Genomic DNA, 25,949 nt, shown 5'->3' with positions numbered 1-25,949 from the left:
GATGTCTCGTGCCTGTAAGCCCAGCAATTTCAGAGGCCAAGGCGGGAGGATCACCAGAGGTCAGGAGTTTGAGACCAGCCTGGCCAACATGGTGAAACCCCATCTCTACAAAAAATACAAAATTTAGCTGGACATGGTGGTTGCATGCCTGTAGTCCCAGCTACTTGGAAGGCTGAGGCAGGAGGATTGAGCCCAGAAGGTTGAGGCTACAGTGAGCTGTGATCATGCTACTGCACTCCGGCCTGGGTGACAGAACAAGTCCCTGCCTCAAAAATAAAAAGAATGTCTGTGATGAAGCAGTGAAAATTTTACTATATCTTAATCCTTGAATATCTCTTTTTAATATTTCAAGTGATGAAATTGGAAGCACACATAAGCATTCCTACAGACTGCCTGAGAAAAAACCCTTGTGTGACTAAGTCATGAAGTGAATTAACCACTTTAATGGAATATCATTTTTACTTGAAAAGAGTACTGACAAACAATGTTATTTCAACTGGGGTTTTTGGGAGACACTTTCTCAAAAAATGAGATTCTGTCATTTCAAGAAAAACAACAGACAGGCCATAATAAAATTCAATAATAAAACTGCTAATAATAAGATTCAAGCTTCTGAACAGAAAATTAGAATTTTAGAAAACTTATATCCACCATTGCTTTCCAAATGTATTCTAATGAGATTGTTGGTGATATTGATGAATGTATTTTGATACTGTATCATCAAATGTATCAACATGTAGAAGATCTCGGTGAACCATTATTTTCTAAATGACCAATGCATGATGTTACAATATCACGCAAGGGTAAAAGATCCAAAGTTCAAGAAAAACCAAGTTTTGATGGAGTATCAAAAAAGAAGCCTAGGCAACATGGCAAAACCCTGTCCCTACAAAAAAAAAAAATACAAAAAATTATCCAGGTGTGGTGATACACACCTGTAGTCCCAACTAATCTGGAGGCTGAGGTGGGAGGATCACCTAAGTCCCCAGAGACTGAGGCTGCAGTAAGCTGTGATCACACCACTGCATTCCAGTCTGGGCAACAGAGCAAGACCCCATCTCAAAAAAAAACTTATATATACATAAATATATAAATATATATATCCACAGTGATCTAAAATGGCTATCTGTATGAGATTGGACATTGTTCACATTTTTTCAAGCAAATATCACACAGTAAATTGAATGCAGATGAAAATGACATGGCAGACATCAAGGAAATTTGCAAAAAATATAAGATTGTGCTACTTTGGGTTTAGAAATTTTTTCATAAGAACATTTATAACAATATGTGGTGAACTTTTAAAGAATAATTTTAATATTTCTGATTTAATTTCTAATGATAAATACCAATAGATATAACCTACATAAACCAAAGCTCCTTGGGCCCTCAATATATTTTTAAGAATGTAAAGGAGTCCTGATTCCAAAACTTTGAGAACTGCTGCCTTCCCCTCCACTTTCCTTCCTTCCCTAGAATTTCTTCCTTGGAAGAAACATCCCTTTGCCATTTTAACTTACAGAGTTCCATTCAGGCCAGTTTTGCTACTACCTCCCTCCCATCTTTCCACTTCCCTCTCTTGACACAAAATCTGACCAAAGGACTCTACCAGCCCACCCCATTTCCAGTGATTAGCTGTCAAGGTGGGCTAAGCCAAGAAAATCTGGGTTTTCTCTGAGACTAGACCTCTTTTTCTGGGAGATCTGCAATCACAGGGACAAGGTTGGCCACCTTGGCGTAGTCAGAATTCATCTTGCCTCAATGGGGAGAGGTTAGGCAAGTTTCTACAAAGCCAAACTGCTTCCTAGAAAGTCAAAGATAATTATACTTTGTGCCACAACTGTGAGAATGCCCATTTTATTGCACACTTTCTAACATTTTTACCAAACTGATAAATAAAAGCTGGTACCTAGAAGAAAAAAAGGCCAGGTGTGGTGGCTCATGCCTGTAATCCCAGCACTTTGGGAGGCCGAGGTGGGTGGATCACCTGAGGTCCGGAGTTTGAGATCAGCCTGGCCAACATGGTGAAATCCCGTCTCTACTAAAAATACAAAAATTAGCCAGGTGTGGTGGCAGGCACCTGTGATCCCAGCTACTTGGGAGGCTGAGGCAGGAGAATTGCTTGAACCCAGGAGGTGGAGGTTGCAGTGAGCCGAGATCATGCCATTGCACTCCAGCCTGAGCGACAAGAGCGAGACTTCATCTCAAAAAAAAAAAAAGTTTCCATAAAATATAATTTGTTCCATCTCTAGAAACCAATTCAGCAATGAGAACTGAAAGCCACCACTTGGAAGGTTTCAAGGATTTAGCTCTACCTAATGATGTCTAAAGCATTAGTTAAGGTAGAAAAAATACAACACACACACACACACACACACATACACACACACCCCCCTACGTATTTAGTACCAGGAAACATGACTGACTAGATGGTATAGTCATCCAACAGAAAGCACACAATAACTGAAGCTACTGTAGAGGAATAAGTTATGACATGGATCTACAATATCGTTGAGTGAAAAAGCAGATTACAAAAAAAAAATCTGATTTTTCAAGGGAGAGGGAACATATACAAGCACAGGAGAAAAAAGATGAGCAGATGACTGGAAAAATACAAAATTCTGATAGTAGTACCTTCTGAGTGGGAGAATTCTCGGCAACATTTTCTAGTTTTGCCTAAAATTTTCTAAATGTCTTAAAATAAGAAGGTTTTGTTATCCACATTATAAAATATCCACCACCCCAGGAAACCTAACCTTCAGCACAAATGCTACAACATGTTCAAAGTTTGTTCAGTTTAAGAGACAATCAATTTTGAAAGACATCTAAAATGATGACCAATATGTAAACCTATGCATTAATGTTTTTCAATCATATGCTTTAAATTTTGTAATTTTGATAAGTTTAAGCTTTATATCCATCTTGAAAATAGTCTATTTGTCTTTAAAATATGACCTACAATATACCAGTTTTTAAACAACGAATGGTGCTCAAAAATTGCAATATAAATTCAGGCAGTGTTCCTTACATAGAATGTTTAAGTGCTTCTAACCCTGCTCTTTTTCACCGGTTATGAAAACATTACAATTATCTAAGCATCTAATTATTCAGGTCCTTTGTTTCTCCTCTATTCTGTTAATTTTATAGTAATTTTAAGGCCTGTGAGGATGAAGTTGTCTGGGACAGCTACCACAAAGGTTATTATAAGTGGACAAATTTCAAACAAGTTTATCACCACTACCATCCCCACCATAAAACTATCTTAATCAAGGGCAACACATTTCAAGGTTAACCAAGACAACCTCTTTACTTGTCACTGCTTAAGAAAAGGATTTTTTGGTCTTATTTAGAAATAACTTTCTCTATCTATTTTTCTCCATAAATCCACTGAGACCAATGTATGGCTCTATCTCAAGCACCAGTAAGCAAAACTGCCTGCCAGAATGTTCAGTTTTTGTATCTTTCCAAATGTAGGACACAGCTATCTTTTGACATCACAATTTTTAAAAAATTGATGCACAAACTTCTTCTTGAAAGTTCAGCAAGGCATGGTGGCTCACGCCTGTAATCCCAGCACTTTAGGAGGCCGAGGCAGGTGGATCACGAGGTCAGGAGTTCAAGACCAGCCTGGCCAAGATGGCTGTTTCTACTAAAACTGCAAAAATTAGCCGGGTGGGGTGGCAGGTGCCTGTAATCCCAGCTACTCAGGAGGCTGAGGCAGGAGAAACTCTTGAACCTGAGTGGCGGAGTTTGCAGTGTGATGAGATTGCATCACTGCACTCCAGCCTGGGTGACAGAGTGAGACTCCATCTCAAAAAACAAAAACAAAAGCAAAAACAAAACAAACAAACAAAAAAAAAAGGAAAAGAAAATAAAGTTCAGACATACAGCAGTTGTAATTCTTCTGAAGGCTGGTTATGGGAGACATTACTTTCATACTTTGCTGTTCAATAAATGTGGGCTGGAGAATAAAGTAAACTGACAGAATTACCATATAAAATAAAATTCTAAGTGTTCTGACAACAAAACAACCTTAAAATACACACACACACAAACACACACACACAGACACACACAGAGTTTTTCCTGCTGATCATTTTACAACTAAACAACCAAGTGACTAAAGCAGAGCCCACAAAATCAGCATAAAAATTCTAACACTTGGTAAAATAAAAACGCACATACACCGCTGTGATCTAAAAAAAAATGCTTAAGTATTCAAAGACAGCAATTACAGGTACTGAGAACATCGCTGTAAGCAAACTGAGGCAGAGAAAACAAAGGTGCTGATGAGGATTTGAACCACCTAACACGCAGAAACCCACTGGGTGATTTCTAGGTTCCAAGTTGGCATTATCTTTCAGAATGATCTTCTAGAAGAGGACACATAACACTGTTACAAAGGATCTGGAGAAAGAGACCCTTGCTTTATCACTGCAGCTCTCCAGTCATGCTTCACATTTTCGCTTCTTCCACTCTTTCACATGAAGTCAATTTACAGACTTCCATCAAGCCCTTAGAGACCTTTTTGTACTATCCCTGACAAGTTCTGGATGTTATCTCTGCACTTTTGACAAATTCTTAGCAGTTAACTTACAGGGCAGTTAAGATTTTGGTTCAAGCACAATATAGCTAGAATAGGGTCATATACTCAATAAAACAAACATTTACCAAGCATTTATTGAGTGGAAGATAAAAAGCACAAAGCATAATTACAAAATATTCTCCCCTGCCACCATAAAAGAATTTTTTTAAAGGCTTACAGAATATAGCATAACGTGACCAAAGCAAAAATTGGGGGGAGGAAGGGAAAATATCAGCATGAACTCAATACGACCCAGAAGAGCCTTGATGGTCAGACATGTAAAGACAAGTTGGGTAGGGTTAAGGGGTGGAGGTCAGGGGCACAGGTCACAGGCACATTCTACAAGGGAAAAACAGCTGATACAGAAGCCTGAAAGGAAAAGCGGGCAGAGCACCTGTACAGGACTCTTACCTGCGGCATCTACCATACAATGCGCCTTTCCAGAACACAGCAGTGCGCAGCCAGACCCGGGGGAGAGTGATCACTCAAACAGCACCAGAGGCTGCATTCCATCTTTTCTTCCATCAACGAGTCCGTTCTCATTGTTAGTTTCTCCTTCAACAGAAACTTAAAACTAATTGGCTGAACACGCGGGAGCAAGGAAAACCTGACTGAAGAATGAGGCCTTAAAACTTAAGGGCCTTGGGTCCTGGCACGGTGGCTCACGCCTGGAATCCCAGCACTTTGGGAGGCAGAGGTAGGTCATTTGAGGTCAGGAGTTTGACAGCAGCCTGGCCAACACGGTGAAACCCCGTCTCTACTAAAAACACGTTAGCCAGGCGTGGTGGCGGGCGCCTGTAATCCCAGCTACTCGGGAGGCTGAGACAGCAGAATCGCTTTAACCAGTGGACTGTCAAGAGACATAGGCTGCAATGAGCCCAGATCGCGCCACTGCACTCCAGCCTGGGTGACAGAGTGAGACTCCCTCAAAAGAAAAAATAATTTTTTTGAGAGAAGGTCTCCCTCTTATCCCCCAAGTTTGAGCGCAACGGCTGGATCTCGGCTCACTGCAACCTCCGCCTCTCGGGTTCAAACGATTCTCCTGCCTCTGCCTCTCAAGTAGCGGGGATTAAGTCTCCTGCCAACACGCCCGGATAATTTTTGTACATTTTAGTAGAGACGGGGTTTCACCATGTTGGCCAGGCTGGTCTCTTAACTCCTGACCTCAGGTGATCCGCGCGCCTCTGCCTCCCAAAGTGAGGGGATTACAGGCGTGAGCCACTGCGCCCAGCCAAAATACCGAAAATCTTAAAGGTCTTTCCCCTTCCCTGCCTGGGCTCAAAAAACGCCGGAGCCGCCCTGCACCGCCCTGTCGCGGTCTCCGGAGCAGGCTGGCCGACGGAGGGCGACCATGGGTCCCAAGAAGGCTCCGGCAGTCGCGGGCTCCCACCTCGGGGCGCGGCGACGGGGGCCTAGAGGGGCCAACAGCCCCCAAGCCTACCCCACGCGAGGAGTCGGAGAGACGCGCCCTCCGTCTCCTCCCACCCGAGCCTCCCGCAGTCCCGGCCGGGGCCGGGCCAGTCGCGGAAGAAAGGGGCGGGGAAGTGGGGCCTCTCTGGGGAAGGCTCCTCTTTGTCCTGGGACTCCCGGCGCCCCCTCTCTGCCCTCGCCCTGCCCCGCGAGGCCGCCGCCGGGCGCCTCACAGTCATGTTGCAGTGGAGCCTGAGCGGGGGCTGCGGCTCCTGGTTCTTGTGGAAGATAGACCCAGAAACTTCACTTGGGCCTTGAACCCTGACACGGACATCTTCCACTCATCTACGGCGGCAGGGGCGCGAAGGGGAGCCTGTCCGGAGCCGCTGTCAGGGCGGCGAGTACCCCGCGGGGCCGCCCAGCCGAGCTTTCGCGACTCTGCCTCTGCCTGCCGCCTGGACCTTTGTGGGAGCGTGGCTGGAAAATGGCAAGGTGCCCGGAAGCCTTGGCGGGAGCTGTGTGGTGGCCTGCGGGGCTGCTCCCTTTGTAACGGACTCCACCCACAGGAGGCGCGGCTCCTGTCAAGCCGCAGCTTCAAAGGGCAACATAACCACTGCCCCCACTACCGCCTGGGAAAGGGCTGCCCCTACCCCGCCCCCGTCACCCTCACCCCTCACGCCTCAACCAGGCGGGCCCTGCGCGCACCAGTTTCGGCGGGTGCACGAGTCCAGAGCGTGCGCGCGCTCCCGGCTGCCGCCTCCTCCCTTGACCCAGCACCTTTCTGCCCGACCCATCTGGTCCCTTCCTCACACTCGCCAACTGGAGGCTCAGGGCGGCACAGCCACTAACTCGTGTGTGTGTGTGTGTGTGTGTGTGTGTGTATGTGTGTGTGTGTGTGTGTGTGTGTGTGTGTGTGTGTGTGTGTCCCAAGGGAACAGAGCACTGCTGAGTTCAGGCAGATGATTAACTCGTGGACGGTCAGCAAAATACAGTCACAAGAAGGCTATGTGTTGATTTGTCTTTTGCAGTGACATCATGTTGCTCATGTTTTATGTTTTTCAGAGTGCATTAGTTTCTTTTTGTTCTCAGTTAATATCCAGCTTAATAGATTGTGTAAGTAGAATACCCCCAAACTGAAAGTCACCTACATAAAATATAGTGAAAAATATGTCACGCATTTAAACTATAGTTGAAAATGTGTACACTTTAGTTTGGCGTAGCCAACACTGGAGAGTGGGTAAGGACACAGGATCCCAGGGCTAGACTGCCTGGGTTCAAGTTCCAACTTAGCCACTTGCTGGCTGTGAAATACTTGACAACTTTAAGCCCCAGTTTCTTTTTTTGTTTTAACTTAATCCCAAATGTGATAGTAAGTCTCAGTTTCTTGATCTGAAAAAGAGAAATGATTCAATGAGAGTCTAGTGAAAACTTTAAAGTTGTAAAGCCACTACCTGGCTAAGGAAAGTCCTCAGCCTTAGCCGTTATTAGCTATGATTATTATTGTGTTGGCTACACGTGCATTAATGAGGCAGGAAAATGCTCAAGGATAACAACCAAGTATCCAAATTATCTCATCAGACTGAGAGAGAGGCATATGTGTGCATGCTCATGTTTCAGCTGAGAGCCCTTTGTCTAGAAGGCTGTTGAACTCAGAGGTGCAGGCACTATCAACTTTGCAGTGGAGCCATCACTTTTGTTGTTGATGAATGAAATTGACATAATGCTTTTTTTTTTTTTTAAGCACCAACCGTGTGCCTCAAGCTAACTGTCAAGAAAAGCATGCTTCAGTTGGCTGGAGTGAGCAATTCAACTTGTGGAGGAATGAGAAATGTTAGCGTTGAGACGAGAAACATAAAACCCCAGGGTAAGGTAGGAATCACTGAAAGTCAGGCAAAGGAACTGGCATCCAGTAATGAGTTAGGCTTTGCTGGGCTCTGGCCCTACAGATGGCTCTTTGGAGAGGAAAAAATTAAGCCAGGCCTGAGGGCACAGATCCTAAGGGAATGCTGGCAGCTCTAGGCTGTCTATGGAAGAGAAGCAGAGGGTGACGCCTGGTTGAAAGAGGGGGCTGGGGGACATAGCTTCAGCCCGTGTTTACAGATGGAGTCCCCTGATTCCTGCGACTGGGAAAAGAGATCGTGCCCGGATCAGGGGACCTCAAATCAGAACTCTTCCCACCCACACCCCTTCTTTTCAGGGCGTCTGTCACTGCAACCAACAGGTAAACTAGTTGGAAAGCTCGGCAGATTCTCATGGTGGTGCCTAGCAGGCCAGGCCTAGCTGCCCTTTAACCTGTGACTGAGGATGATGCCACTGGCCTGTAAGCACACATTGGAAAATCTTTACATCCATGGACACGCCATGCCCCACAGAGACAGCTGTGCAGGGTTCTTTAGGTTCGGGGTGCTGTGCTGGCAGTTGCCTTATAAATACGTAGGATTAAAATGGGATGCCCTGGAGCTTAGCTAACCTTTATCCTCCCCCCACTCCCCACCCCAAAATGAAGGGGCTGCTAGTTTTGTTTGCTTCATGAAAGATGGATCTATGATTGTTTTTAGAAGCTTTGGAGAAAGATTTCTTGGGAGGAAGCTATCCTGAACCCCCAGAGATTTTTGTCATTTACTGGCACAACAGCTTTAGAGTCCTAGGTCTTCATCTTGGCTCAGCCACCCTCCAACTGTGTGACCTTTGAGAAGTTGTTTGACTAAACTGAATCTCGTTGTCACCTATGAGAGGAGGTTGCTCCATTGTTACCGTGTGGAGCACCTACACCCAGGCACTCTTATCGGGTGATGGTGAAGATTAAATGCAACAATAAGGAAGAAGGAGGAGGCTGGCTTGAAGCCGGGAGTTCAAGACTAGCCTGGGCAACAAAGTCAAACCTCATTTATTTAAAATGTTTATTTAAATATGTTTATTTAAAAATTAGCTGCACTTGGTGACTTATGCCTGTAGTCCCAGCTACTCGGGGGGCTGAGGTGAGACCAATTGAGCCCAGGAGTTTGAGGCTGCAGTGAGCCATGATCACACCACTGCACTCCAGCCCAGGCAACAGAAAGGGACCCTATCTCAAATAAATGAATAAGTAAGTAAGTAAGTAAATAAATAAATAAATAAAATAATGCATGCAATTAGTACACTAGTACATGCTCAGGCACATGATAAATGCTGGATAAATGGTAGCCCAAATAAACTTTGTAATGTTTTGGGAGAGGATGTCCTTTAGACTCAGCCCAGTGACAAAAGCATTTGAAAAGACTGATGTATATGATGGCTATTCCCTACAGGTACAAGTCTGCACCTCCAGGGACCCAAGGCATTGGCTCCACCCGGTAACTTGTTCTGTTTATTCTTGTTTTGGGCGGCACCGATTGCCCTAGGGCTAAGCAGGACTGCCAACCCAGACTCGATTGCCAAGAGTATCCCCCTCCCCAAGCTAGCCATGGGAAAGCCACTTGCATCATAAGACTACAGGAAATCAAAGGGAAGAAAAAGCACAATTTAGTCAGCTACCCTCCAGTTGATGGGCAATAAGTGTTTGCTATTTTGAACACAGCTGCATGCCTTGTCCACATCCCCTGTTTTATATAGGCAAGAATTTGTCTTGGATGTAGAGTAGAGTTGCCGGGCTGGGAGGAGTGTGAATATTCAACCTTATGAGATGGAGCCAAACTGTTTTCTAAGCTGGTCATACCAGTGTATGCTCTCAGCAGCAGGAGGCAGCAGTTCTTTTTTTTTTTTTTTTTCGACAGGGTCCGCCCAGGCTAGAGTGCAGTGGCACGATCTCGCCTCATTGCAGAAGAGGCCACCAGGTGCAGACTGGAGAGGGAGGCAAGGGGACAGAACGGAAGATGCCTGGGGTGGGTGGAAGTCAGTGCCCTTAGGTGCTGGTACCTGTCTTCCCGGCCACTGCTGCATCAGGCTTCTAGGCCTGTTGTCTGTCAGGGCTGGACTGCACCCCATAGGCTCCATGGCAGTCCCCATGGAATCCCCCAGGCGCCACCAGGCAGCATACAGGTAACACGCCTGGAAGGTCCCCAACAGCCAAGCTGGACATGTTCAAGACTCTGGGGCTCCTTGTTTGGTGGCACAAACTCCAGGACCCAGTGAGGGAAATGGGAACACACCAGGCCGAGCAGTATGGCTAAATCCATTTTGTCCAAAATAAAAAGCAAAATAAACAGGAGTCGCATGACCAGGGAGCCATGACCCCATCCCCGCCCCCTTCCTCTGTCCTATGCTAGCAATAAATAAGTTTCCCAGCCACAAATAATTATTAGAACCTCCTCCCCATGTGCCAGCTCCAACCTCTGCTAGGTATGATACGGGGCGGCCCTACCCTCTGGAATATACAAAACCTTACACAGACACAATATGTACACTGGGGAAGGGGGGCCACCCCAGCAGCCCGTGCCCTCGCCTGGTCCACAGTTAGCCCCACTGTCCTGCCTCTCTGAATAAGAAGGGAGCCCCCCTGAGGGAAAAGTTGCTATGGTGAGAGTAAGGGGGCCATCAGGCCTCCTCCAAACAAACCAACTCCACCAGCCTCTGGCTCTTAAATAACAATCATCATCACCCAGAAATTTAGGGACTCAGCCTTGGTCAAGGTGGCAAAGGGTCTGTTTGTCTTTCCCCATTAGACAGAGGTCTTGTCCTGCTAGCCTAATTGTAAAGGGGTGCCTGGGAAGGGGTGGTAGGGACATGGTGGCAGTGGAGACTCCAGCCCCACTTCTCCAGGCTTTGCTAACAGGGGCCTGCTTACAATTTTTATTTTTTTTCCATGACTTTTAAAAAAAAATCCCATAACTTCTTTTTCATAACTTTTTTTGTAACTTTTCATAAAAATTTTTTCTACTTTTTTTCCCACAACTTTTGTACATTTTTTATCCCATAACTTTTTAACCTCATAACTTTTTTTAATCCCATAACTTTTTTATTTTGTGTTCTTTTAATAAACACTTGCATAGTTATGTTACAATTTTGTGAAAAAATGAAACATATTATCTCATGTGAAGCATGCCCAGCAGTTGCACGTATCAATACCTTTAATACTATAGTTTTCAAGAAACGCAAAATAAAATTTTAAGGCAAAAACAATACTTTGAAACAATTTAATGATTTATTACATTACAGTAGCATCACACCAGCAGTCAATAATGCCTCTCTAGGGAAAAATCTTTCAGTATTTCCATGACACATTCTGTTCACAAGAATTCATAAATTGGTAAAATTCATTCTAAGAAAACTTGGCAAATAAAGCTTTGGACTGGAATTGCCATTTCATTCTCTGCTTTTCCTTCCCAACGTTTCTTTCTTTTATACTACAGTATTCATATTTTAAAATGTTTTAACTTATTTCAGAACATTAAGATAGCAGTTACATTTTTTAATAGTTATATTATTTTAAAATGACTCTTCAAGATAAAGTTTTACAGAAAATATATTATGGATAGGGCTGATTTACATTTTCAAATTTTCTAAAAATCAGCTTTGGTTTTAGAGCTGATATTTTTTCATTTCTGGAAAATCTATCAGGTTTAATCAAATACTTTTAAAATGATTATTATATACTGCAATCTTCAGGTGTTCTGGTTCTTCCTACAGAAACTCAAATGTATTCAGCGGAACTCACATTTTAAAATTCTATGTTTCTGATGAACTCTAACATTCCAATGTTGCCTTCTAAGCAAACTGAAAGCTGCCTTATACTGAATGAGGAAGAGCACAAATACTTGGCTGAATGGGGTATCGCAAAAGACGGCATGCACTTTGAAGAAAGACTTAAGTTATTGTCATACAGTTTCCATTCTTTTTAGCTTTTTCTTAAATATATGACAAATACCTACACAAAGAGTGGTATTTCAGTCAATATAGTAAATTTATTTTCCAGACTGACCTTCAGCTTAAATATGCCAGTGTGTGATTTAATCCATAGGCACCTGATGAACACATTATTGTCAGATTGGTTACAGATGCTAAATGCTATCTGAAGGTCGTTCGTAGTCACTGATGTTTATCAGGGTAAAGTGAAGTGATTTCAATGATAAAAGTATCTTTGAAATAATTTATCAATGTATTAGATAAACCCAGTTTCAGAATGATAAAAGAAAAAATGTTAGACCAAATAATGTGGCTAATTAACAGTGGTCCGATTTCTAGCACATGGGTTTAAAATGCTCTTAAAGTAACTGTCTTTAAACTGAACACAAAGAATGCAAAAGCAGCAAGTTCAGAAAATAAAAGGCAAGAACAGGACTTTAAGTGCATTTTAAACCCACGGGCTAGAAATCGTACCACTGTTAATTAGCCACATTATTTGGTCTAACATTTTTTCTTTATCATTCTGAAACTGGGTTTATCTAATACATTGATACATTCATAAAATTTGGAAGAGTCAGTTGAAGTCACAAGGACCGAATATTTGCCCTCTTTCAGTGAATGCCGGCAAATCTGTTATTCCATCGGTAAAATCGTATTGCTGCTCTCCTGTTAATGTCATAGAAGTATCATGAGGATGCCAAATGCTAAATATGGAGATGGTCTAGTAACTAGAAATCCCCACACCAGGGAGCACTCATACATATCTCCCTACATCCTAATAATGTGATGTGTTCTGGAATACAGACATTAAAACTTCATGAAGTTTTCCCAAGCATCAAGTTATGATTTAGGCAATATATGACTGAAATGCATTCACTCATCACGCATAGGCACAATCACGTAAATATTGCACTAAATATGTCCCTGACTGAAACAGAGAGGTACAAGAACATATTTCACTCTTTGTAAAGAAGTCTGTGAGAAAATATAACTGTGTGACTGTATAGACACGTTTCCTGATAATACATTGACATTCACAAACAGTAGATTGCACTGCAGTTTGGAAACATTTTAAGTTTCATAAACTTCTCCTTGATTTTCAAACATAGTATAATACTGTGTACTAAAATTCCTTTTTGTTTCAACTAAGTACTCTCACATATATTAGTTTATAATAATGTTTCTATTATTTTTTAAAGTGTTTTCCACTCAAGGAAAAGAAGGAAATTCCTATGTCAGAGTAACCAAGGTGGTTGAAGAATAGGTATTAGCCAGAGACGTCTAGATGGTGACATCAATCTTCAAGCCTCAAAGAAGCTCCATGAACAGAGAGGAACGCCAGGTGTCACACAGCTTTCCTTCACTCTAATTCATTCTTGACCAGAGCCTGTATGCCTGTTCCAGGGACATTTGAACTCGTAAAGGATTTCTTATGATCTTCACTAAATACATTAAGAAGAATGCCAACCAGCGCCCTTTTGTGAACTGGGACAGGAAGTCATGTGATTAAAACAGGTAACATGAACTCTGACTTTAGCTAGGAAAGGTTTTCCACATCCACAGTCAACGATGGGAACCTTTCATTCCTCACAAATAATCCCTTTTTAGGTCATCGAAAAAGAGTACAACTGCTGCAGCTCCTGATGCAATATCTTCATGAGCCCAGAGCACATACAAATCCTAAGGGAACCACCATAATACAGCGCTAATTCTTGGCACTGGAACAGATGAAACACACTCTGTCCTGCACATACCTGCCAGAGGAGGCCACTTTCCTCTTCTGTGAGATTTAAAAAGCTCCCCCAAAAGGTTATTATTCCCATCACCAACACAGAAAATGGAGGAAAGGCTGTTTCCAGTTCTCGGCCTTTAAACAACTCTAAATGTCAGTACTCATAGTGACATATTACAAAGTAATAAACAGTGCACACTTGGGGGCAAACCACATATTGAGCTAATGAAGAGCTCACTGTGATTAAGATTAGATCAAACAACAGTAGAACATAGGCAAATTTTGTCTCAATTCTGTAGTGAATATACATGCTGCAATAACATTAAAGAAGCATGGCAGCCTATTCCAAACCAACGAGAACAATTTTCTGCAAAGAGTGGGTCTTTGTGTGTTTGAACTCCCACCACATAAGGGCAAACTCGATATGCATGCTAATGACCTACAATTATGAAATTAAAAAAGAAAAATGCTAAAGGATGCCAGAGGGAACATCAGTGAGAGCCACAGAGACCCACTCTCTTTTAACATTTTACAAATAAACTATAAATTAGAAACACAAATAATCATGAGTGACTCTAACATTCAAATGAAGTAAATGAATTGTGTAGGAGATTAACCCCATAACTTGGTTTCTTATTTAAAAATTTCTTGAGCAGCTCTTTGATGACAGTGATGTTTATCTCCTTCTTCTCAGCAGCCAAGCCCAGCAAAAGAATGGCACACAGCAGTTGCTGCCCAAGCCTGGGTGCTCCTGGTGGTCCTGCACGATTGGCTGTGTGGTAGGGTTGTCATAGGGAGGACCCTCCCTGGCCTCTCCTTGAGCAGAGGAGGTGAGGCTCACTTCACAAAGATCTTTGGAGAGAGGGAGGCGGGGATCTGAGCACAGTGGGAGAACCCCTCTTCCTGCCTGCCCACCCCACCTGAGGGCTCTACTCACCACCATGCTTGTCTGCAGCCCCAAGTTCCTGGGGGGCTGGGGCTCCTGGACCAGGCTCATCAGCAGGGTTCTGGGCAGCAGCCAGGAATTTTCTGTGACCATTGTTGTAGTTGCTATAAGCCGCAATACCATCTGCTGCAGCTCCAGCAGCTTCACCTGGAGGGAGGGGTGCTCAGCTGTCATGCCGCTGCCTGCACCCACCCTCACACTCACCCCCACCCCCACAGAGATGTTGCACACCCTACCTTCATCTCCTCCCTGTCCTGGGCCAGCCTGATGATGTCCTCCTCCCAGTGCCGCATCTTTGGCACTGCCCCCTGGCTCTGTTAAAACGTGATGGATTTTCCTGCAAGAAGACAGGGCTCAGATGCTGGGGTCCCTCTGACGGCCCTGCAGCTCCCCCTGTGGTGCCCTGGCCTCCCACTCACTGATGGCATCTCTCTCGCCAGTAGTGGATGAAGCGAAGTTCTTGTTTGTTCACCAGCTCACTCAGGTCTGCCTTCTCCTCCAGGTGGTCCATAAAGCCGCTCTGGAGCCAAAATATTGCGGTCACATCTCGGCAGCGACCTGCCCTCAGGTGGCATTTTCAAGTCATGGAGAAGGTGGAGGTGAGTCCTGGCATGGGCCAGCTTCTCCATGACTTCCTGCAGGGCCCAGTGGGTCTCCCCACTCACAGACTCGCCCCCAGTCCCTGGGGCTGGGACCACTGCCTCTGGCTCCTTCAGGGCCGGGGCCACCGGGTGAGCCAGGCACTGGCAGCACACCCTCTGCTTTTTCACCTGCTCTTGTAACCGTGCTTGCTCCTCCTGGACACTGGCTCCAGCGGACTTGAAAATCGCCACCTGAGGGCAAGACATGAGCATTCTTGTAGGGGCATACACACAGCAAATGGGGCAGAGAGGTGGAGTGCAGCCCCTTCCCTTGGGGCCTCAGAGAGTACACATTTGTTACGGGTGAAATGGTGTCTGACCACTGGCTCCCAGAAGGGGTGAGGGTCCAGAGAAACCAGAATGCAGGGAAACTAAGAGCATAAAGGGGTCTTGGAGGGACCAGAGAGGAAGGTGGCAAAATGGGTGCAGGGGGAGTCAGGCTCACCATGGCCTCCCTGCCCTCCAGGTCCTGTGAGATGCTCGGCATGGGCCGAGGTGCCTCCTCCTCCTCACTGTCCAGATGTCCTCCTCCATCTCCTGTGGGGGGTGGCCAGAGGGGTCTTCAGACAACCCAACAAGGGAGGTACTGTGGGCCCACCTCTGCCTCCACCCTCACTGTGTAACCCTGAGCCAGCCCCTCCCCAGAGAGGAATGAGCTGCTCTTCTTTATTTGTACTTTTAAGAATCAAAATCTTGCTATTCCACCCAGGCACACTCCCACTACTGGTCGATGTGGGAGTTCTGACCTGCTCTCTTTCTGACCTGGGCCAGTTCAGCCATCCTTAGGCAACTTGGTGGCCCCCTGCTCACAGGAGGTCAACACACTGATGCCGAACTTAGTGCAGGCACCCGGTCGGCATAATGACCAGCTGTTCTAAAGGTCTCTTCCAACTCCTCAATCCTATGCTGCTAACAGTCCCCCCTTCCTCCTGGGGCTCTCTCCTCTTCCTCTGAGTGGTCTCCCGTACCTTCCCCTGGGAGAGCCATGAGGCTCAGCTGGGTTGTTAGCTGCTGGTTCTGCTGGCTGGTAGCTTCCAGGTGCTCCTAAGGGGACAGGAAAGAGTGAGAAGGTACGGAGTTTGCCAGGTCATCCCCCTCATGGCCCCGTCCTCCACAGCTCCCTCCCCTGGGTCTCCTGCAACTTTTGGCAGGCCATCTCGGCCACTGCTTTGCCCCAAGCTTCCTGCTGCTGCAGCTGGTTCATGAGCTGGGTCTGCTGCAGTCACTGCCTGTGCAGCACCTCCTTCTCAGAGGTCAGCTGCTGATAGGCAGCCACCCGCTGCTGATAGGTGGCCATGTACTGCTGCACATGACCCAGGTAATGGTCTGGCTGCTGATGCAGACTCTGAGCCTCTTGGCTCTTCAGCTCCACCTGCAGGAAGATCCTGGGCGTGAGAGCACATGGTGGCTGGTTTCCAGATTCTGGGCCCATTAGTGGAGTAGCGAGGGCACTGTGGGGCTCTGTCACCTGCCCAGGCCCCTGGCCCCTTGCTCCAGGCCTAAGTGACTGCCTCCCTTTCCTAGAACCCCATGCCTCCTTCCCCAGCCTCAAATCTCATACCCTCTTCTCATTTAATCCTCAGCACCTCTGTAAGGAAAATGCTAACTTCCCTTTGAAGTTAAAGAAACAGACTTTGAGATGAAAAGTACTTGAATGGTGACCAGTGGAACTGAGGCTGGAATCCAGTTTTAATCTAAGGAGTCTTTTTGTTTTGTTTTGAGACAAGAGTGTCACTCTGTGGCCCAGGCTGGAGTGCAGTGGTGCAATCTCAGCTCACTGCAACCTCCACCCCCTGAGCTCAAGCGATTCTCATGCCTCAGCCTCCTGAGTAGGTGGAATTACAGGCATGTGCCACAATGCCCTGCTAATATTTATTTTACTTTTTTGTAATTTTAGTAGACATGAGGTTTTACCATGTTGGCCAGGCTGATCTCAAACTCCCGACCTCAAGTGATTCTCCTGCCTCAGTCTCCCAAAGTGCTGGGATTATAGGCATGAGCCACTGCACCTGGCATAAGGAGCCTGTTATACCACCGTCTCTTCCCCTGTGATTGGGGGCTCCATGCCTCTAGCTGGGATGATGATGTCCAGACCTGAGAGGAGCCCAGGGCTACCCACCTCTAAAAGTCAGAGGGCAGGAAGCAAGAAACAGTCACAGTACTGCCCTGGAGGGTGCTGGGGTCACCTGCCCCCAGGCTGGAGCTGCCTCTGGCCTGGCACCTCCCCTCCCCAGAGGCTGCTGCCCGCCTCCCAGCCCTTCTTGGATGGGGTGGACGTTTCTGTCTCCTTCACCTCACCAAGCTTCTCCTGTAGCTCCTTTACTTGCTGCTTCAACTGCAGTGTGCTGTTGTGCTTGTTGTTCTGGACATAGAGAAGCAATCAGCAGCCACCCACTGCAGCTGGAGACCCCAGAACTTGGTGTCTGCCTCCCATGGCACCAGGAAGGGTGGAGGCAGGTTAGAAAAATCATCCCTTCTCTCCCACAGCCACCTGGCACACAGGTGCCCTTAGAAGTAACATTTCACGTGAGGTCTACACTGCCCCATTTTAGAGGTGGGGAAACAAAGGCCCGGAGGGCTAGGGAGGAGGGCAGGCTCCCCCGGTGGGGCAACGCACCAGCTCCTCAAAGATGCTCTGTGGCTTGGCCAGCTGCTGAAGCCTCTCCTGCTGCTCCTCAAGCCTCTCCTCCTGCTTCCGAAGCCTCTCTTCCTGCACCCGAATCCTCTCTTCTTGTCCCCGGTTCAGGAGGCTTATGCACTGATTGTTTTTGACTTGGGCCTGGAGCTCTCCTGCCACTCTCTCTAGTTCCTTCCTCAGGTGCTGCAGCTCCACCTCGGAGGACATTGCTGGGGGCTCTGGGGGCTCTGGGGGCAGGGATTCAGCTGAGAAAGGAAGCAGATAATAAGGGCCTCTGGATTCTCAAAAAAACAAAACAAAACAAAAACCCTCCTCTTGGTGCACAGCTCCTCTCAGACTCCTCAAAGTTGGCCTCACTGCTTATGATTCCACGCACCGGGATGGTACCCAGTCTTCCAAACCAGTTTCAAAAAAAGAGCACTGTGGGTGGCTGACAGTGGGCCCTCCTTGCTGATAGGGACACTGAGACAATGAGACTTATTGAGATGACAAGACTTGCCATCTCCTGGCACAGACCTCTTTCCCTCTTCCTCAAAGCCCTTGCATCCACCCACCTCCCTGGGGCATTCTAAGCCACCCTCACAGCCCTCTGATACCAGTCCTGCTCCCAGGTCACGCCAGCCCCATCTTACCCATCTGGTTTTTCAGTTTGGACAAGCTCCTCTCCAGCTTCTCTACCCGACGCATATCATCCTTCTTTTCATTCTTTAATGTGCAAACCTGCCAAAAGCACAAGGGGAAAGGGCCCTGGAGAGAGGGGCTGGTGGCTGGACAGGCTGCTATCTCCTTCTCTGACCCCACCTCCACAAAGCCCAGACCCATGAACACCTCTGGCTGTACTATTGCCATTTTACAGATGCCCAGAAAGATCCAGTGACCTATCTAAGGTGGGGGTGCTGAAGGGTCAGATCTCACCTCCTGCGACATTTTTCTCATCCTCTGCTGCCACCGGGCCCTCTCTCCTTTTAGATGTTGCACACACTCGTCTCTTTCTAATTGGGCTTGTTTAAATGACTCCTTCAACTGCAAGAATGGGCACAGAAGTTAGGAAGGGCTGTCACTGGTCCTCTCCTGCTCCTGGCCACCTGGGGTCATCTTCCTTCCACATCCATCCCTCGGAAAACCTCACCTGTGTCACCTGCGCTTTCAGCAGTGCCTGCTCCTGGATGGAGTGCTCTAACTTCCACTCCAAACATGCTTTACTGTGGCTGGAGAACTGGATGGTGAAGAGTGACCAGTTTCAATCTGGTGAGCCCAGGCCATTCCACACAGTGCCCCTTAAAAGGGCTAGGGCTAGGCCCAATATACAACTTGCTCAGTAAAGATCAAGGCATTTCCAAGCCCGTGGTCTGGTTTTTAAAAGAACTCAGTAAGGTTGGAAGGGACAGGGAATGAGATGGAATTTATAGCTGGCTAACAGAGGCCCAGAGAGATCAGATAATATTGCTATTGTTATTACTGTTATTATTACCACTGTTTGAACCTTTGTGGAATGCTTCACCAGGTACCATGCTAACAATCCCATTTAATCCTCACAACCACCATAGGAGACAGTTACTATGATTACCTCTATTGTATAGATGAAAAAACATGGAGTATTTGAGGTTAAGTGCTTGCCTGAGTTCACTTAGGCAGAGCTGGGATATAAACACCCAGGTCTATCCAATTCTCTAAGCCCATTTTTCTTGCTGGGGATGGGGGCACAGATAGGAAGGGGAAAATTAATCTTTTGTTCACTTTTTGAAAGGATGATACATTCGCATAGTCCAAAACTCAGAAGGTACAGAAGGGAAGTATCTCCCAGCCATCTTGTTGCTCTCTCCTGAATTTTTTATGAATGCTTGCAGACATGTTTTATGTATATTATCATAGTATGTACACACACACACACACACATGCACACATTTCCTCTTTCTACAGAAATGGTAACATACTAGAAGTACTTTTCTGTACCTTCACAGTACAAGTACCCAATACCCCACCTAGGACTTGCCCAAGACCACAGCCAGGTAAGGGCGGGGCAGGCACTTGGCCTCCAAGCTCTGCGTCCAGTGCTCACTCCACACAGTGCCCCCCAACTCACCCACAGCAGCTGACTCAGCCCCAAGCTGCCACTAAAAACCTTTCAAAAAAGCAGCAAGAAATGGCCATGCTGCTTTCTGGGCAGGACACTCCATCCTGCAGAAGGGACCTTTAGGCTCACTCCTCCATCTGTGAAGCCGGGCACCCAGGGGACAGGGCAAATGGTTGAACTCACACTGATCTCCTTCTCCTGTGTGGTGGTGACAGCAGAGAGAGCCCGCTCTAACTCTCTTTTACGCTGCAATGAATATTGCAGGTGGATAGCCAGATCCTTTGACTCTTCTGTAATGAGAGAGTTGAGATGGGTCCCAAAGGACTCCCCCTGAAGACCTGTCAAAGTGCCAGGTTGAAGGATGACAGGGTGCCCAGATTCTCACCTTCAAAGTATCTGAGAGAACGTTTCATGTGGTACAGGTCTGTATTTAGCTTCCCTTTCTGTATGTTCAATGTCTGGATTTGAACCTTTGGGAGAAAAGCCAAGCAAGTGCTGAAAGAGAAGGAAAGAAACATTCTCCGGAGGACAGGAGGAAACTTCACACCCCCCACTCACCTCTAGCTCCCTTTCAGCTTTCTGTTTCTTGTTGTTTGCTTTCTTTTCCTGTAGGAAGAGGAAGACAGAGCTCTCACCAGGGAGAGGCAGAGATGGCACAGCAAGAGACATGCACCCAGAATGCCACCAATGCCCCAGGACAGGCCCACCCATGGGACCAGGTTATCAGGGGCCCTGTGGGGATGGGGTGGAATCTGAGGAGTGAGCCTTCTTCCCCAGGCTGGGAGTAGGTGAGATGAGACTGGGGCCTGTATGTCTGAGTGCCCCCCAAACCCTGCAGTCATCTCGTGAGCAAACAAAGAAATCACGTTACTTCTTCCAGCTGATGTTCCACTTGTTTCTTCTGTTGTTTCTGTGGGGAAAGTCAAATTAAGGTGATGGAGGGTGGCCCCCTCAACTCTATTCCCCATACCAGGAAGCGGTAGGCAGGGGCCAGGAATGGATTTTCAAGGCAAAGTTCTCAGACATAATGGGAACACGAACTGGTAAACTCTCCTCAAGCTCCCAAGGACAGAGGATTTGGGTCTTTGTTGGCTTTTGCCCACAGCCACAGAACTCAAAGTCTGAATCTGGAATCTCTTGAGAGGACAGCAACATAAACCTCTAGAGATGGAGTTTCAGAAAGGCCCCTCCTTCTGGCAGCTTGTGATTTAGAAAAGTGGGTTCATTCAATAAACATGTACTGAGCACGTACAGGCCAGGTATGGTACTTCACAGCAGATATAGGATGGAAAAGGACAGACAGGAGCCCTTGGCCCTGAGGTTTCCTTTCTAGGGGGCCTTTAAATCTCAGACTCAAGAGCTAACAGAGACCTTTGATACTCACTACCTCCTCTGGAAACACGAGCCTAAAAAGGAGAGGTGGCTTGTTGAGAATCAAAGAGCAAATTAGGGACTGAGTCATGGCAGAAATACAGGGCCCCTGATAACCAGTCAGGCTAGCAATTCCCCGAGAGGCAACAACCCCAGGGCTTGTGTAGCAAGGACTCGAGCACGGGTGTCTGGAGAGGAGAGAGTTGGCAAAGAGGGCAGCAAAAGAAGAGCCATGCTGCATGCTCTGGGGTCCCTCCAGGTGAGGCCTGGGTGCCCCAGCTCCCTATTTGTCCTGGGCACCAGGGGCCCCCAGCCCCTTTCTTCAGGGCCCCAAGGGGAAACTGGAGCCCAGGATTGGCAGTGTGGAATCAGGGGACCCCACTGGACTCATACCAAAGATTTGATGGTGTTCTTCAGTTCACTGATTTTTACGGACCTTGAATCCAGGACTACTGCTAGTTCTTGGCATGGGCTCTGAGGCACATGCAGAGAGGAGGAGGTGGAGGAGGAGTTGGGGGAGAGGTAGAGAGAATAATCATTAGGGCTGGCGTGTGTGTGGGCTGTCTCTGCTGGCAGAGGGGCACCCAGTCCCACCTGGAGGAGGAGGTTGGAGGGTTGACCTGAAGGGTCACAGCACCTGTGCCCAGAGCCTCTTACCTCCAGATCCTTCAGGGTAGCAGATGATGTAGGGCCTTCCCTGTGGAAATCTCTTGCTGACTACAAGAGATGAGAGCGCATATGGAGATGTTCTGTCCCCCACAGTGTCTGAGTCCTCTGACTTCCTTTCTTCCCCATCAACTGGCAACATTTTCTTTTCTGCCTGTCTTGGATCCTTTGTCCCATAACTCCTTTATGCTAACTTCTCTCATGGTTCTTATCTCCCCACCATCCCATCCTGGGGCCCTTTCAGTGATTCCTGATGGCAAGTGACTGTTCTCATTGTCCTGGCTTCCCCTTGAGACTGGGGATGAGGAAACTCAAACAGCAATGACCATATCCTGGGTGTCCTGAGTGTTTACAGCAGGCCATGTACTAGGGATTAACATAAAAACAACAATAACAAATCTCATTTAAACTTCACAAGTGGAAGTCAAACAGTATCACCTCTGCTATACAGATGTGAAAAGAGAGGCCCAATTAGGTCAAGCATCTTGCCCTAAATCATAGCCCTAGCAGAGCAGATGGAGAGGCAGGATTCAAACCCAGAATTCCTTTTTTTCTTTTTTTTTGAGACAGAGTCTTGCTCTGTCACCAGGCTGGAGTGCAGTGGCACAATCTTGGCTACTGAAAGCTCCACCTCCCAGGTTCACACCATTCTCTTGCCTCAGCCTTCTGAGTAGCTGGGACTACAGGCACATGCCACCATGCTTGGCTAATTTTTTTGTATTTTTAGTAGAGACAGGGTTTCACCGTGTTAACCAGGATGGTCTGGATCTCCTGACCTCATGATCTGCCTGCCTTGGCCTCCCAAATTTCTAGGATTACAGGCATGGGCCACCACACCCAGCTAAAGCCAGAATTCTTAACCAGTACCCAGCAGTCCATCTACAATCTTAACAATTACCCTCTATTGCCCCTTGGCCCCCCTGTCCCCAGAAGCCTGGCCAGCCAAGACTCACATCCCCAGGTGACTGGCAACCACCAGAAGTGGCTGTCTCAGGGATACTGCCATCTGTTTTCCTGTTCCTGTTCACTCCTGCTGGAACTCTAGGGCTGTTTTTCTGCCAATATTCTTTTAACTGTTGGAAAGAAGAGCAGTAATACTCATGAGAACCATCAGCCCCTACAGCCACATCCTCCTTTACAGTTTTTACAAAATACACTTACACACCATCTGATTTAATGATGCCAACAACAGTACAAGGTGTTGTCACACTCACTTAGTGACTGAGAAGGATTGATATCATGGCTAGAAAAAAAAAAGAAAAACGCAATACTGGAACTTTGAAACTCAGTCTTCTGACTCCAAGCTCTGAGGTTTTCCCATGAATCAGCAGCTGCCAGGGACCAAACCCAGAGGCAGAGGTAGAAAAGGAAACATTAAGTAGGCAGGAACTGTATGCCATGTTGTTTAGAGTCATACATCCTCACACATCTGTTACTGTGAAGAAGTGCACCAGTACCCCTCAAACTTTTATATCAATGTGTCCTCATGGCAGAAGGCAGCCTTTCTCTTAAATCAGAATTTATCAGAAAGAGGACAACCCAAGCCTCATTTCAGAGAGAAGTCTGGTATACTCTTAGAAACCTATGTGACTGTCATCCCTAAGTACATTCATGTTTTTTCTCTTGATCTCAAGAGAATCAAGGGAAACTGATGCTTCAGAAAGATGTCCCACATTTATCCTGTGGCACTCAAAGTACCCAAGGTTGAGATAATATGAGGAAGATTCAAGGTGTCAAGTTCAGTTTTCCAAGATCTATTCCACAGAAGATGAGGAAATCTCACTTCAGAGACCACTGACTGAAGGGCAGTCTGGTCCCAGAACCATGGAGAATGAGAATATGAGGTGGACAACTCAGAAAAAAATGTTAAAATCTCTCTGGAAAGTAGAAGCCTGGGAGAAAACCAAACCAAACCCATTCTCTCATTGCCACCCAGAGATACTGTCAACGTTTTGAGTTCACGGGGGAAGTGTAGGATTTTCCCACCATCAACATCTGTAAGGGAGTGAGGCAGCCTGAAACCTCTTGCTCCTAGGTCCCAGTCTCCATTCCCCTTCCAGCTGGAAATTTGTGCTGTTACCAGAGGAACCAGAAATGGGGTGAGAATGCTTAGGGGACTGGGTCATAATATCAAAGGCCAGTCTTGCAGTAATGACAGTTACAGGTGGACTGTGACATCACTACATTCCACTCCTCCTGGTGGGGGGAGGGACCATGTCAGCACCATGTCCAAGTCGCCGCTCCATGATGGGGGAGGGAAGTACAGGGTTGGGACCCAGCTCCTTGGAGATGCCAGCACAAAGAACCCAGGGAGGTCGACCTTGAGGCAACAGGAGGGGAGGGCAGAGTCTGCAGCAGGGAGTCCCAGCAGTCACCAGACCAAAGGGGGTGGGGCCTGGATCCTTGGAGATGAGAGTCCAAAGAGCCCAGGGAGATCAAGCTTGGGGCAGCAGGAGATGAAGGCCCAGTAATGGAGTGGGAAGCCCCAAGAGTCACCCACCCAAAGTCACCCTGGTGTGATTGGTGAGGGCAAGGACTGGGCTGTTTGCTGAAGGGGTGGGGCTGACTGACAAAACTTTGGTGGGGGTAGCCCAGAGGCACCGGGGTTGGGGGGCCCAGTCCAGTGTGCTTCAGCAGTCGTATGAAATCTGGCAGGGGTCTTGTCATCAGAGGGGATCTGTGGCTGGGTTGAGGGGCTATGACCTAGTGCGTTTTTACCTTTTTCTTGGCTGCCGCCAATTTGTTCTGTTGAGTTTCTTCTGCCATCGAAGGGTGGGTAGGGAGGCAGGGTTGGGGCCACGTCAGCGAAATCCCAGTGAGTACTAATCAACGCCTCCAGTCACCTACCAGGCAGCTGTGTGACTGAGCCAGAGGAGGCGTAACCAGGGCCCCAGTAGAATGTGGAATAGGGGTGTGGCCTTAATGCTCCAAGCCCATTGGTCAATGAGAAAGATGAAAGGGAAAGGGGGTGTGGCCAGACAACAGTGTGTCCAGAGGGACCTGTGGCTCACAAGGAAAGCTGCCCATGCAACCGCTGTCCCCACCCACTCTAAGAGAGGGGAGAGGCCTCCCACTCTGGAAGAGAAGAGGGGCCGGCTTTTGCTTTAAAAGCTTTCAAACTTTAAAAAATATATGTGTGTATACTTTGTATATATGTGTGTCCATGTGTGTGTATCTATGTTTTTCTCCATAGCTGTCTTCATTATCCAGCTTCTATGCAAGGTCTATGATTTTGGCCTACAGTTTTCATCTTTGATTACAGTACAAAAATTACCAGTATTACCTTAACTGAGATACAGATCCTATAAAAATGGAAAACCCATAGCATGCTTGATGATTAATGAGGCAGACTATATTATCCAAAATTCTAATAAGATAAAATAATCAGAATGATTTCTCTTTTTTGGAAAAATGTTTCTCTTATTCTCCTACATTTTTGTTAAGATTTTTTTTCTTAAACAAGAAACATGTCTAATATCTGTAAAAACACAAAGCTTTTGGGCTGGGCGCAGTGGCTCATGCCTGTAATTCTGGGACTTTGAGAGCCCAAGGTGGGTGGATCATGAGGTCAGGAGATTGAGACCATCCTGGCTAACGCAGTGAAACCCCATCTGTACTAAAAATACAAAAATGTCCAGACATGGTGGCAGACACCTGTAGTCTCAGCTACTTGGGAGGCTAAGGCAGGAGAATGACATGAACCCCCGAGGTGGAGCTTGCAGTGAGCCAAGATCATGCCACTGCACTCCAGCCTGGGCTACAGAGCAAGACTCCATCTCAATAAATAAATAAATAAATTCATTAATTAATTAAAATAAAAAATTAATAGTAAGAGCAATGTGAACAAAAGATGCAATGAAATAATTTAGAAAGTACAAACTATTAAAAAGTAGATTTTAAAATTTGTGCAACGAAGTCAAACAGCACCCAACGAAAACGTATACCCTTACATGTTTGTTTAAAAAGCAATTTAAATTACATTGATCCACTAAACTAGGAAAAGCAAAACAAACAAAAGGGGGAAATAATTAAGACATAAGGAAAAAGTAAAAAGAAAAACCACTAG

General features: G+C 46.5%; 1 protein-coding gene across 2 annotated transcripts; it reads right to left on the bottom strand.

Annotated features, from left to right (window-relative positions):
• Window positions 1-11,092: 11,092 nt before the first annotated feature.
• On the bottom strand, window positions 11,093-25,017 carry LOC129050450 (golgin subfamily A member 8M-like). 2 transcript variants are annotated; one of them, XM_054532531.2, is made up of 19 exons: window positions 24,602-25,017; window positions 22,837-22,956; window positions 21,875-21,934; window positions 21,611-21,691; window positions 20,718-20,756; window positions 20,405-20,452; window positions 20,232-20,316; window positions 20,030-20,136; window positions 18,902-18,988; window positions 18,688-18,795; window positions 18,405-18,492; window positions 17,752-18,017; window positions 16,103-16,178; window positions 15,580-15,671; window positions 15,264-15,326; window positions 14,931-15,013; window positions 14,730-14,830; window positions 14,485-14,640; window positions 11,093-14,399 (listed from the first exon to the last, which is right to left on the bottom strand). In XM_054532531.2, exons 1-19 carry the CDS (start codon window positions 24,647-24,649, stop codon window positions 14,224-14,226), a joined length of 1,884 nt encoding a protein of 627 aa, XP_054388506.1. In that variant the 5' UTR covers window positions 24,650-25,017; the 3' UTR covers window positions 11,093-14,223. The 2 variants fall into 2 exon arrangements, with proteins under 2 accessions (XP_054388506.1, XP_054388505.1); XM_054532530.1 differs by having other exon boundaries at window positions 14,913-15,013; window positions 24,602-25,015.
• Window positions 25,018-25,949: the final 932 nt, after the last annotated feature.

The sequence above is a fragment of the Pongo abelii genome, chromosome 16 (assembly GCF_028885655.2).
Source record: "Pongo abelii isolate AG06213 chromosome 16, NHGRI_mPonAbe1-v2.0_pri, whole genome shotgun sequence".
Taxonomy (NCBI): domain Eukaryota; kingdom Metazoa; phylum Chordata; class Mammalia; order Primates; family Hominidae; genus Pongo; species Pongo abelii.
Note: the sequence above shows the minus strand (reverse complement) of the source record. Positions and strands in the feature narration are given on the sequence as shown.

What these genes read in the sequence shown, in the direction of transcription:
- LOC129050450 (XM_054532530.1), bottom strand. Translation starts at nt 24,649, where the DNA reads ATGGCAGAAGAAACTCAACAGAACAAATTGGCGGCAGCCAAGAAAAAG. An exon ending in TGGCGGCAGCCAAGAAAAAG is followed by an intron (nt 22,957 to 24,601) that starts GTAAAAACGCAC and finishes TCTTTCCAACAG; the next exon opens with TTAAAAGAATATTGGCAGAA. An exon ending in TGGCGAGAGAGATGCCATCA is followed by an intron (nt 14,831 to 14,912) that starts GTGAGTGGGAGG and finishes GTCTTCTTGCAG; the next exon opens with GAAAATCCATCACGTTTTAA.